The 13,522-nt window shown below is 36.2% G+C and overlaps 3 protein-coding genes across 6 annotated transcripts in view; 1 reads left to right on the top strand and 2 right to left on the bottom strand.

Annotated features, from left to right (window-relative positions):
• The window catches only part of LOC132030292 (uncharacterized), a 38,867-nt gene extending 38,341 nt beyond the window's left edge, over positions 1–526 (bottom strand). For 2 of the 4 annotated variants that reach the window (XM_059419861.1, XM_059419862.1), the window contains exon 1: positions 234–520. In XM_059419861.1, the coding sequence (XP_059275844.1) occupies positions 234–389 (156 nt within the window). In that variant the 5' untranslated portion in view covers positions 390–520. Of the gene's footprint in view, positions 1–233 lie in introns of all 4 variants that reach the window. The other 2 variants (XM_059419866.1, XM_059419863.1) reach the window with 2 other exon arrangements.
• Positions 527–1,644: 1,118 nt separating this feature from the next.
• LOC132030291 ((S)-ureidoglycine aminohydrolase) lies at positions 1,645–7,910 on the top strand. The gene is made up of 13 exons (XM_059419860.1): positions 1,645–1,882; positions 1,970–2,107; positions 2,854–2,941; positions 3,024–3,100; positions 3,769–3,808; positions 4,280–4,346; positions 5,452–5,537; positions 5,698–5,779; positions 6,008–6,064; positions 6,388–6,426; positions 6,696–6,766; positions 7,457–7,510; positions 7,588–7,910. Exons 1-13 carry the CDS (start codon positions 1,825–1,827, stop codon positions 7,655–7,657), a joined length of 927 nt encoding a protein of 308 aa, XP_059275843.1. The 5' UTR covers positions 1,645–1,824; the 3' UTR covers positions 7,658–7,910.
• Positions 7,911–8,092: 182 nt separating this feature from the next.
• On the bottom strand, positions 8,093–9,884 carry LOC132030290 (deoxyhypusine hydroxylase-B). The gene has a single exon (XM_059419859.1). The coding sequence runs from the start codon at positions 9,400–9,402 to the stop codon at positions 8,398–8,400; it is 1,005 nt and encodes a 334-aa protein (XP_059275842.1). The 5' UTR covers positions 9,403–9,884; the 3' UTR covers positions 8,093–8,397.
• Positions 9,885–13,522: the final 3,638 nt, after the last annotated feature.

Below are 13,522 nucleotides of genomic sequence, written 5' to 3'. Positions count from 1 at the left end.
ATACCCCTAATTAAAGCCTGAAAAAAGAAAAGCTGCTTAATGATTCTTGATTATAAATAAGGGTAGATTTGAAAGAACAAGATCAATTTCTTCTTGAAATCCTAAAACACCACTTATTTTGTAACAAAATAAAAAGCTTCAAAAACCACTTATTATGGAACGGAGGGAGTAATTCGACGTGCAAAGTCAAAAGTGGACAAGTAAAAGTAATGTCACATAAAGAAGGGGTATACCTTGGTGAAAGTGGGGAAGTGGTCGAGGAGAGTAGAAAAAAGTGAAGAGGGAGCAGTGTTAGTTGAAGCTAATATACAGTCAAGCATAGCCGGAATTGCTGCCGGAGGTACTTGCCGGAAACTTCTTATAACTGAATCCACTATTGGCGTAGCCATTGGCGATTCCAATTCCGGCAAAGGAGATTAAAGTAATTCAATGGAGTTTTAACGCCTAATTTTTTGTGCCTAAAACCCTAAGCCAATTGGAGCTGGGGTTTATGGAGGAGATTGTTGGAGTTTGCAAATATGGCCTCCTACTTTTTCCTATTTGCATTTGTATGTTAGAATTTAGGAACAATGTTCCAAATATACCTTGAACATTTGCAATTTATTTATCTTATATTATAAATGCTTTTTGTTATAAACTATTTTGTAAAATTGTATTTTGATTTTTGAATGTATGTATTATTACTAATTATACAATCAGGAGTGTAAATTGTGTCATTTATACTTAAAACGATAGACATAATTTGCAAGTTGTATCTTAGTTATATAATAGTTGTATCTAAGTCGTAAATCAACTTGCACGAGTTGTATGTTGTAGGTTGAGAAACAAAATTCTTCTACAAATAAGGAGTTTTGCCTTCTCGTTTGATAATCCAAGAAAAGTGATAATACAATCTGTCCCTCCTCTCTACAAGTTATTGGTTTGCTTTTATTATTTATTTGCAATTATATTATTTTATAACATTTTTTGTTTACTTGTCGGCTCATAAGAGCTCCAACCTGTATCTTTCATCTCAAATATATTCTTCCCGCTAATAGTTTTCACTATGAAAATTTGGTTAAGCTACGTAGAGGTATATTAGACATTTTCATTTGTTCAAAAGTATATTTGTTTTATAAAATAAAAGTGAGTACTAAAAAAATTAGCAATAAAAGGCGGAGAGGGAAAGAGAAAAGAGCAAGTGTAGTACAGTATTACTTTTATTTGTATTTTGATTTTGATTTGTGTCATTTCATCAAAAGAAAGAGATTATTTATAAGTCTCAAAGACTTGGAGAGATCAATATGCTACAATGCATGTGGGCCATGGACATCCACATATTATTAATTTACAATAATTTTTGAACTTTTTTAACTATTCATGTCAATTCAAATTATTGTTCGGTATAATATATAAATAATTTTGATAATTTAAGTGTAAATTTAAATATGTTATTTACGTGATTAAGTATAACAGCCAAACTAGACAACCATTAGTATAAGGTAAATATGTTCGAAATTATTGTATGGGGGCTTTCATTGATAGGAAAATAAAAGTTGGAAAAATTATAAGGCAAATAGAATAGTTTAGGGTACTACTTCATTTTTCCAATATTGAATGAAAGTGAAAGCATCACATGCAGCCTGTAAGTAAGATACAGTATATTCCAAAAAATTGAGGCTTTTATATGGCATTTGGCAGCTTCTCCCACGAGCCACCACCCAAGTGCGAGAAATCCCATAAAACATAATCAGAGCTGACACAAGAAAGAAAGACAAAATCCAAAACAATCAATAAGAACCCCTCAGAATCTTGATTGTGAAGTGTACATTGGCCAATTTCAAGATGCACTCTTTTTCACCACTTTCCTCTCTTTCTTTCTTCCTGCTCTCAACAACTTTGAGTAATCCTTTTCCACTCTTAACTATTTCATGTAGTTTATTTTATTTTTGGTTGTGTAGTTTGCCTTATGTTTCTTTCCATCTTAAAGTTCTTTCAGCTTTTCTGGGAACTGTTGTGACCCAAGATGGGTTTTGCTCTGCACCATCAATTCTTGATGCTGATTCCAACTCTCAGCCACTTTACTGGAAAGTTACTAACCCCACACTTTCCCCTTCTCATCTTCAAGGTCAGTACATTGTTTGGCTCCATGTATACTAGTAAGAGAAGTGAATTCTCAAGTTCATGTCTTGTAACCATAGTATTTCTTGAAAAAATGGATGAGTGCTTAATTATTATATACTAAACCTAGGGCGTATTTTGTTAGGGCGTATTTTGTGTGGAGAAAAATATTTTCTCTAGGAAAACAAGTTCCTTACCGATGAGGAAAATGACTTTCCTAATGGAAGTAGGGAAATTAGGTTCCACAAGTGCCACTCCACATATTTGGGTCCTCCCCACCGTCCAACACACCTCGTCTTCACCCGGCCCCCTAACCCCCATCCCCACCACCCCACACGCCTACACCCACTCCCAACTCACATAATATTCGTCTAGATTGTATTCAAATGCTTTTAGGATAATATTTTTTTGCGTACGTACCGAACACAAGAAAATAAGTAGGTTTATTTTCCTGGAAAACATTTTCCTTCACATCGAACACACCCCTAGTCATGTAAAAGCTGATTACAAGTAAATTAAATTAGATTAATGTGAAGCTTGTTGAATGCTATTATCTCTGCTTATTTGATTATGGTCATGCTGTTTTATTCTCTTAGCGACCACACAGTATATTGGGTGTCTTTTTGTTTAGGATGTCTCTTAGCTAATTGTTTTCAGTGATGCTTTTTGCAAGGGTTATTGTAACAATGATGGTGTAGATGAAACTGAATTTGGTCTACTGACTTAGTTATTTATTTATTCTTTTTCTTGCAGACTTGCCAGGTTTTACTCGTAGTGTCTATAAGAAGGACCATGCTCTAATTACTCCTGAAAGTCATGTATTTAGCCCTCTGCCTGATTGGTATGCTCAACTAACCATTTGCATTATCTGGTTGATAGAGTGATAAATTCTGGTTGATTGGTCATCTAAATCAATGTGGCAGGACAAATACTTTAGGCGCCTATCTAATCACACCAGCGATCGGCTCACATTTCGTCATGTACTTGGCAAAGATGCAAGGTGTTTTCTTGAGTGCTCCAACGTTGCTTTCATATTTTGCAGAAAGATTAAGGAACTTTTGATGTTAATCTGGCATGGTTTGCTTTCAGATTAAGTCCAAAAGAATCTGCGAGAATGGTGGGAGCATCCCTATCCTCCAATGGCGGAACTAGAAATCCTATAAATGGAATTAAAACAATGCAAGAACGTCACACCTAGGCCTTATAGTTGTGATCTAGAGCTATTTTTGAATGCCCTTTACCACTACATTTGAAGCTTCCCTTATGTCAAGGGGATTCAACACTTAATATCTACAGACAAAATAAAAAAATTGTTTTTACCCAATTTGCGTAGTAATATTATGGTGAAGGGATTCAATTGAACCTTCTTCATTGAACTTAGCTCTGCCGGTGCCATTCTCCTAATTTAAGAGAAGTGACAATTCCCAAAAAAAAAAAAAAAGGTATGCAGACAATATGCTATGAAGACCAAAACAAGGCTTCTGAACTCTATTATATCCTATTTAAACTAACAAGAGTGAAGAATCTATAGGCACATCATGCTACAAAAAATAGTCTCTATCTTGAGCTTTAATGCAAAAAGATATTAACCATAAAAATTTGCACGGTGCATGCTGTAAGCGCTCTATGAATTTTGGGTATAATTATTTGCAATTTTGCTACTTGCAGAAAATTCAAAATCTGGGCTTCCTCCTAGTGATGTTGAAAGGTGGGCATATTTAATGATTGTTTCTTTTTTCAGAACTTCTTGACACAGAATATTTTAAAATTGACACAGAGAATATTTAATGATTGTTTTTTTTTTTTTTTTTAATCAAGTAAATGTATTTTCATTCACAAACATGGTCACAACGACCGTATACAAGAGATATACCAAAAAGTACAAAACAATGTGATTCTCTACAAACTCCATCCAACCGTCTATACAACAAGGAACTTGCTGTGTGTACCAAAAGAAAATAAGGGAGCGGAGACTACTCCTCAACTGAGAGAAACTTCAATCTACCCCTTCAAAAGCTCTCCTATGTGTCTCTCTCCAAACAACCCACATTAGTGCAAGTGGAACCATAGTACAGCCTCTTTTACAGCACTTTTCTGATTAATACTGTTTCTAATACCACAACGAAACAAGAAGTTCTATTACTTCCATTATGTAGTTTTCTAACTTTTGCAAAATCAGGTTCATATTTGTGGTCCAGGGAAGTGCAGTTCTCACCAACATATCCGGGAATGTCCGCAAACTAACAGTACGCCAGCTATACTTTACCCTGCCATTTCTTTTATTACTGTAAGGAAGTTTGTGAAGCTGCTGCTATGCATAACTGGTATAATGCCAGATAACCATTAAGTTTGTGTATAAGGAAAAGATTGTACTTGCCTTTTTCATATTCGTGGCAGCAGATATTGATTTGTTGCCCCAAAGATGCTTTAACTCATAATCGTTAAGACTCCATTCAAATGTGAGTGCTATGCTTTAAATTTGCGGCTATATAGCGTCTTGCACCACCTGTTGCTTAATATTTTGGGTCAGAAATAGATTCTTTAGTATCAACGTAGGTAGAAATCCTAAGTTCATGTTTTAGCAGCACCTATCAATATTTTGATGTACTTGGTCCAAGAAAAAAGACTCAGAAATTGCACGTGAGGCGGTGTGTTGTGGACTAAAATAAATAAGGAAAAGTCTCATTATTTGTTTCAGCAATTTCCAACCTTCCCCATGAGATATTGAGGCCCTTTCTTCAATTATCCGTTACTTCTTCAATTATGTCAACAGAATTTGAGAATTTCGCTCTATTTTTTATCAGTTTCTGACCTCATCTCTCAGATTTTAAGGGGTCCTTTTATTCAGTATCTCTTCACTGATGACATCCATATTTTAGAATTTTGGTTATTGAAGATGAGACATGGTGATTCAAACAATTAGGAGTATATCTTATAATAATGAGTTCCTTCAATACAAGAAGGTTAAGTTGTCGTCTTCTTTTTCTCTTCTAGCTTTCACATGCTATCAGAGTCAATTTTTAACAGTCCCATTCTCAAACTTGTAAGTCCCCATTCGTAAGTGCATGTATCAACTCTAGAATCAGGTTATACGTGTGGGGGAGAATGTTGAGTTCTATGGTCTCCCAATTTGGGCATATAAAGACATTCTAAAGAGTTTTATATGGTTCTTGGTCTAGCTAATCGTTACTTAAGATTTTAATTTGGTATTCAGATTCTTTAAACCTTAAACTAAAACTATTCTATCTCACCTTGACATCGTTTCAATAAGCAGATCCACCTGCCTCTTCCTCCCTGAGACATCTTGAATGAAATCTATAGACTTCTTATGCCTTCTAACTTCAAATGCAGGTTGATTCATATGCTTATCTGCCTCCCAATTTGGATCATGCAGTCGAAACTGATGCAGCTGCTACTCTTGTTGTATTTGAAAGGAGGTCAGTTTTTTATTTCATGGTACCTCACGTTGGTATCATTATGTACACTCAAATTTACTTGTGGTATCGTAACGATATGCATTATTTTCCCAACATCTAACTTTGATTACCAGGTTTTTGTCTATTTAAAATTTTAAACGCTCAAAGTCTTTTGTTTTAGGTATTCTGGCTTAGAAAATCATGTTCCTGAGCAAATTGTTGGTTCAACAGACAAGCAACCCCTTCTTGAAACTCCTGGCGAGGTACCGTTTTCCTCATCTCTGCTTTTCTAAAATACAAATTGATTCCCTTATTTGAACTATATAGTTCTGTTTCTTTTTCCTCTCTGTTCAAAATTTTAAAATTCAAAACCCTCAGAGAGAGAGAGAGAGTGGAGGTTCTGTTTTCCTTATTATTTTACAGTTTTGGTTTTTATCTAACGTAGAATACAATAATATCCTTCCTGTTTCCATTTACGTTTCTGTTGCCAGATTTTTGAGCTAAGGAAGCTTCTTCCGACATCTTTAGCTTATGATTTCAACGTACACGTGAGTTCTACCACTTGTCTGTGGCTATTTTTTCCATTATTGGTCTCTAATTTATTTTACTCTGGATATCTTTTAACTCTGAACTATGAGCTTGCTTAGACTTCGTAGAGTTAATTAATATAAACTTCTGCAAATGAATGAAATTTTTGCTTATATGTCAATGAGGTTCCTTGAAGCTGGCTGAAAGTGTAAAGTAATTTTTAACCCGCAGGCAAACTTATAGAACTAAAGTTATACAATAGTCTCACTTTGATCTTCTTCTATCTTTTTCCTAAATTCTTTGTTTCCTTTTATTTTCTGCCACATGCTTCTGCCTGCGCAAGATCATGGATTTTCAACCAGGCGAATTCCTTAATGTCAAGGTAAGCTTTTCCACTAGTGTTTCTTCTGTTCCTTTTGTTGTTCTCCTAGTTCAAGTCATATTGGACATCACCAAGGGCTTGATCTGTGTGAAAACGAAGACATAAAAAGTTTTCTTGGATGGCCTATAGAATATTTAACAAAATTCTGCAGAATTAGTTCATTAGTTATGATTAACTGGCATCCGCTTGTTCTTCACAATAACCAATTTGTTTCTTACCTGCAATTACTTAAAGTTTGTATGTACAACGTATTTCTGGCTGGATTGCAGGAAGTTCATTATAACCAGCATGGTTTGCTGCTGTTGGAGGGGCAAGGTATTTATCGATTGGGTGATAGCTGGTAAGAATCAAACTCCTATATATTGAGCGGGATTTGATATGTCCTGGAATCATTTACATGTGTGCCTTTCTGAAATTATGTACGGCTAGTAGAAGATAAAATTATGACAAAACGTGTTTTATTTAGTGACTGAAGCTCATGACCATAAAAGTGGGAAATGATCTGCATAGTGCGTGTCGTTTGAACCTTATAGATGCCTAATTACAGTGACATCATCAAAATTTTCAGTGCATTTGAATGCTATCCTTGATCATCAACATTTGGTAGTTTGAATATAAAACCTAAGATATGCAGATGATCGAAAATTTTGTTTCCTCTTGTGATATTAACTTCAAGAATTAGCACCCTCTTAGTCTACTGTTATTTACCCAGAGAAGCAGTGATTCTGTCCATGAGATGTCCAATTAAACAACTCTTTCCATGCTAACACTGTATGCTCTTCATTTTTCATGGTCTAGGACTTCTTCCAGCCTCTAAGATCCATGGGCTAGTCACTGTTTGTCTCGATTCATCAATCTTTGGTCGTACTTCCGCTTGAAGCCATTTTAAGAACAGATCTCTGATGCTTTAGGAATGAATATTACTTAATCTAGCATGTACCCTGGAATAGCTTTCTTGCTTTTATCACTAGACACTTCAGAGGCCTTCTAAAATCATGTTCTATCACTCTCATTTTCTTTTGGATTATAGGTACCCAATTCAGGCTGGCGATGCTATTTGGATGGCACCATTTGTTCCTCAGTGGTAAGTCAGAGATGGAGGATCTTGGTACTGCAAATATTTAAAGGCATATCTTAGTAATATTTTGTTCTTTCTTTCAGGTATGCTGCGCTGGGGAAGACGCGTTCACGCTACTTGTTATATAAAGATGTAAATAGGAATCCACTGTAGTGACATTCGACTTTTCTGATGGTTCAAACAGCATTTCCACAATGCTGAGCAATGTCACCTTTTCTCCTCTGAAACCCCCCCCCCTCCAAAACAACCAAACCCACCACTTACCATGAATTGAATCATAGATGGTGGCATAACCTAATGTGCATTTTATGAATGCTTAGTAGAAAACAATCATCTGCCTTTGTCAGAATGAGGAAAGAAATAACTTCAAATATTCCCAGATATGTTATTCTTGACTTCCTTGTTATGCTTGCATAGGTGCATGTTACCTCAGTATGCGAAGGGCAATTTGAGAATAATATTTCCGCGTTTTTCAATTCCAATAACAGATGGTGGGAAGGCCAATAGACTTCTAATACAGGAGCATTCAACCTCCATAAAATACAACATTAGAACCAAAGATAGCAAAGAAAAAGGGCGACACGAGCCTAACTTGAAGCAGCAAAAATAACTAATCAGCAGCTTAATGGATATACTTCCATTTTACTTGATTCATGGTTCACGTATAAAAGAGTACACAAAGTTGCTCAACTTTAGTGATATAATGTTTATTTAGTATCACAGCATGATCTTTAGTAGTCCAAAAATGTCCTTATAATTAAACTTAGTTATGTAATCCAACCAAATATTCCAAGTAATGAAACCGGTTACAACTGAATCAATATTAAAGGGACTGAAATGTCTTCTGAAACCAGCCGACATGACAAGCATTTAAGTATAGCCAGACGCTCTTCCTACGAGACCTGCTCGACTTGCGGTATCTGCATGAAGAGAAACTCAAAAGATTTGCCCGATTTCTCAAACTCAAGCATGCTAAGAGCAACTTCACAACTTTGTGAGACAATAGGCTCGGGATCCTTGGCAAAATCCACAAGAAGTGCAAGACATTCGGCATCTGCTATAGAACCAAGAGCTTCGGCTGCTTCATGTCTAACCATTGGATGCTCATTCACATCTTTAAGAGTACTGGACAGGGCATCTGAAGCCTTTTTGTTCTGCAATTGACCCAATACGTAAGCAACCTCGTGCTTTAGAAGAGCACTCTTTGAACCTAGAGATTCAATAATAGCAGAAATAGCTTCCTCTCCTCCATTGTTTCTTAGTGCAAAAAGAGCAGCATAGCGTTCATACATGCCCTTTTCTTCACTCAAAAGAACTTTCCTCAAGTCCTCAACAGAGGTATAAGAAGCAGGAGCAGCAGGGTCCACTGACAGAAAGGGTGACGGCGCTGTAGTTGAGGAGCCATCATCACTTCCTACATTCTTCAGCTCTTTGATTCGACTGAGAGCCAGTTCACATGTCTCTCGGACCTCTTGAGCTGGATCTGAAGCCAAACTTCTTTCTAAAAGTGAAATATTATTTTCTAAACCAATTGCACCAAGTGCTTCTGCAGCCTCATGCCGAACAATTGGATGCAAGGAGAAATCAAATAGAACTCTTTCTAGAGCAGGAATGGCATCAGCGTCTTGCATTTGACCCAATGCAAATGCAGCCTCATGTGCCAAGAGATTTGAGGGGTCCCTTGTTGCATTGATAAGGGCATTCCGTGGACCTGATCCCCGAAGGTTCCTTAGAGAGAAAAGAGCTCTGAAACGCTCTGAAATCGGCTGGTCTTGGTCCAGCAATCTGTCACATAGAAACTTCTCCATCTCCGGAGAGACTTTAAATGAATTTTTTGGAAGATCATCTTGGTCCTCCACCCCAACTACAGTTCCAATGTCATCAACTCTGTCCTCCATGTGTATGCCTAAGTCGGAGTTTGAATTCAGTGTTCGAGAACCTCACAGGGATAATATTGGAACCACACCAAACTTTGAAGATTCCCCTACGCGTAGGCGCAGGGAATTAATATTACTAAACCAAATTTTGTTCTTTGATCAATTTCTTTATCACTCCGACATCAAAGTTAACACAATCTTGATTCCTGCAATTGTAAAAGTGCAAGTTCAGTACCATAGAAGTAAAGCCAAAAATACAGTGCAAATCTGCAATACATGTCATTCAGTCAATTCTAATTATTAGAGCATGGCCAATAAGTATTAGGATAAGCAATGCATTCAGCACAGACTGTTAAAATGCAACAATCGGCTGAACATTACGGCTCAACCTTTTCAATCAGGTTTATCAAGTTACGCGCTTCAAGACACCTAGGCTGATACTAATAAAACAGATAGTAATAATATTGCACGAATATGAAATCAGTCTGACTACATTTGGCTTGCCCATATATCCCCAGCCCCAAAGTTAAACCTTATTTACCTTCACTTAAGTCGGTATACACTCTCTCCTCTTTTTTTCTTTTTAAAAAAAAAAATAAGTCAGTATAGGTTTTCTCTCTTTATCCTCCAAAAACAGAGCATCGCAGAATAACTTAAACATTTTAAAAGAAAAACCAAGCTCTGTAGCATCACCAAGAAAATAGGGATTCTCTTTAATCATCAACTCCCTGAATTTTTATTGGTCCCACAGGTTCTTCAATCATCTGAAACCATGTGTCCAGCTAATCCCTAGTTAAACCAGTGGAATTTATCAATCACCTCTCGCACATCTCCCTGAATCTGAAAAATTTGTAACCAGCTGCATTTCTACGGGCCATTCTAATGTATCTCCTACTTCCAACATATCTTATATTTGCAGTTGCTGCAATACTTGCTATGCATATGAAAAATTCTCACTTTTACCGCGGTAGAATAAAACAACTGCTTCCAACTTCCAAGTACAAAATCATTCTACCTCTATTAGGTTTTACATTCTGAAAGACAACAAATGGAAGCACGCGAGACTCATTCAGAAAATAACACATCAAATTGTGAAGCTCCAGATATCAATCTATTTTTAACAAACAAACAATGTAAAATCAAACACAAAACCACCAAAAGAGATCACAAGCAATAACACCAAAAGAGAAGTCATCAAGGGTTAGTAATAGAATCACATACCAAAATATTTCAGCTCTTTCACTGCACCCTATGTTGTAAATTGAGGTTACTCGTTTTGTCAATTAGGGGCTAGGGTTTGATTTGGGGGAAGAACAGGTAGACGGTTTTTTTTTTTTCCTGAACAGATGCACATGGTGAATAACACATGATTTGATTCTGTTTGATTTTAACGCCGTCTAAGTTACACTTGGACAAATCTAGGGGTGACAAATGAGCGGGTTGAACATGGATTAAGTAAAAAGGGGTTGGGTTCATTTTTGTGCTTAAACTTTTTCTCTATTTTAGTCTTCTCATTTAGAAACTATATCACTTCAAACACAAGAACAATATGTGACACTAACTTTCCACCATAACAGGATCAAATGATAAAATCTAAATGCACAATAATAGTTTAATTACTATAAACAACCAAAACTAATTAACATACTAGACTAATTCCATCTAGTTTTCAGCAACAATAAATTGTTTACCTAAACCAACAAAAATTGTTTGCATAATCTTTATTTTGTTTTGTATACATGAATCAACAGAAAATTTAACTTTGACACGGAAAATAAAGGAGAAGAGTAATAAAGGAGTACCAGCAAGAGCGAAGGTTCGACAACTTCACTGCAAATGCAAACCCTATCGAGGTTTTCTCTGTTCAACACATTTCACAATCGGAAAATGGTCAAATCTACCCCCTTTACTTTCAAATATTGTTAGTATCTACCCTTCATTTTAGTATTCCAATATAAAATACCCCTACCAGTAGGCAGAATATATCGATCTTAGGCTTACTAGTAAATTTGCTTAGGATATTCAAATTACGGTATGTTTCAATTGAACACATGATAATTCTCAAATGTTCATTTAGTCACTTAAAATACATCATCTCCTTTAATTATACGCATTACCCTCAATATGCTGTAAAATCTTAGGTACATCTCAATTAGGTACGTTTCAATTAATCTTAGATACGTTTCAATTAATGTTGATGTGTATAATTAAAAAAGTCATAATACACCCCTCCATTTGAGCTCATCCCCTCAAATCCTAAGCTCTTTGGGGGAAATTGGGTTCAGATAGGTGGGTTATGGGTTAATAATGTAGGTATATACTAGTAATGTAGGTATGAGTAATGCATGTATTAGTTATGCAGGTATTAGTTATGTAGAGTTTACTTATACAGGGTTTAGTTATGCATAAATTATTTCTTTGAATGTTGGTTCGTTATATAAAAAGTTAATAAATATTTTAATTTTTTTAAAAATTAAAATATTTATTTAGGATTAAAATCATAATATTGTATTTTTGTTACAAAATATTAAAATATTATGCTAAAATATTATATAAAAATATTCGTTTAGAAAAAGGAAAGTATTTAAGTGGGAAGTGATAAGGGTAATATTGTCATTTAAATTTTTTATTCATGGACAAAAGTTTGCAAACCAAACGTCGTACTAATTTTACCATGAATAACATATGTATTCGTTTGTCTTGTATGAGTGCCGTTGAATAGAAAATTCCCAACTTTCAAGCGACTGGTGCTTATGCACCCAGCCATAGGCAGGCCAACCAGACTTGGTCCTCCTAAAAAGACTGAACAAGAAAAATCGAATTACGCCACAGCAATTAACAAAGCCCCAATCCAGATTCCCTCAATTGAAAAATATGGAAACCCCAATGTCAAAGCACAAGTCATCAAACACAATGGAGGGCATGCGGTCATATTCGACGCAACTGATTACTATGGGACAATAGCAGATAAGTGTCGATTGCAATAAAAACAAGACAAAGATCAAGTTCAGAGAGAAGGTCACGGTGAAAGGTACATATATAATAAGAGTCTATGATTATCGTATTGTGTTTGTAGAATTCTCTTTTGAAGAGGATTGTAACAATTTATGGTATAGAAGATCAATTGAAATAGAGGGCAACAGATGTGGCTCCAAAAATGGATGCCCGACTTTAAACCGGAAGAGGATTCACCTGTGGTTCCAGTTTGGGTCCTTCTCCCGGAACTCCCCTTTCACTTAAATCTATGGCACTATATCAAGCAAATAGTATCTCCAATTGGTACTGCTCTTTCTTTGGATTCTGCTACAGAAGGGAGGAATAGGCCTAATATGGCAAAAGTTCGAGTGGAGGTGGACCTTACAAAGCCCAAACTTCAATCGATATGGATTGGTTCCCAAAATGAGGAAAATCCCCTCAAGGGATTTAACCAACGACTGGATAATGAGGGTGTCCCGAAATATTGTAGACATTGCAAAATTTTAGGACACACCATATTGCAATGCAGACGAGTTGAAAAGAAGAACTCTAGTGAGGGGAACAAAGCAAATGAGAAGGATATCACTTCTACATAAAAGGATAAAAATACACCAGAAGAGGTTCAACAGGCTACTACGGAAGAAAATCAGTTTCAGGGGAAAAAAAGAACTCTGACTAGCAACTCTAATGTTAGGAATGGGGTCCAAAATCAGAGTGAACTGGACAAGGAAAGAAATGGGAACAATGCCGAAAGAATCACAGAGGGGGAAAACCGTCAGGATTCAATAGCGGACAGAACCAAGAAAGCCAAGCCGAAGAGAAAGAAAATCAGAAAGAAGATGCCAAAAAAGAAATTCAAAGTGGTTTTCAAACCTACAATGTCCCAAGAAGGTGCAAAAAAGTCTAGAAAAGGTAATCCCAAACCTGTGAACCTTGACATCATTACTCCAGTCTTAAATGGAATTCGACAGATGTTGGAGGAATGTCCCCATGGTGAACAGGATAATCACACTGAAGAGAAGGTTAATCCCAATCAATCCAAAGAAAAGGAGGACAACATTGAAAATTCCATTGCACATAAATATATAGAACCTATCAGTCGGCATGGGTGGCGGAGGAAGAGCCAAAAGCTCTTAAAGAGGCTCCTAGTGGTCCATTCAGTGCA

This window comes from Lycium ferocissimum, chromosome 9 (genome assembly GCF_029784015.1).
Source record: "Lycium ferocissimum isolate CSIRO_LF1 chromosome 9, AGI_CSIRO_Lferr_CH_V1, whole genome shotgun sequence".
Taxonomy (NCBI): Eukaryota; Viridiplantae; Streptophyta; class Magnoliopsida; order Solanales; family Solanaceae; genus Lycium; species Lycium ferocissimum.
This window is presented reverse-complemented; position numbering and strand designations above follow the sequence as displayed.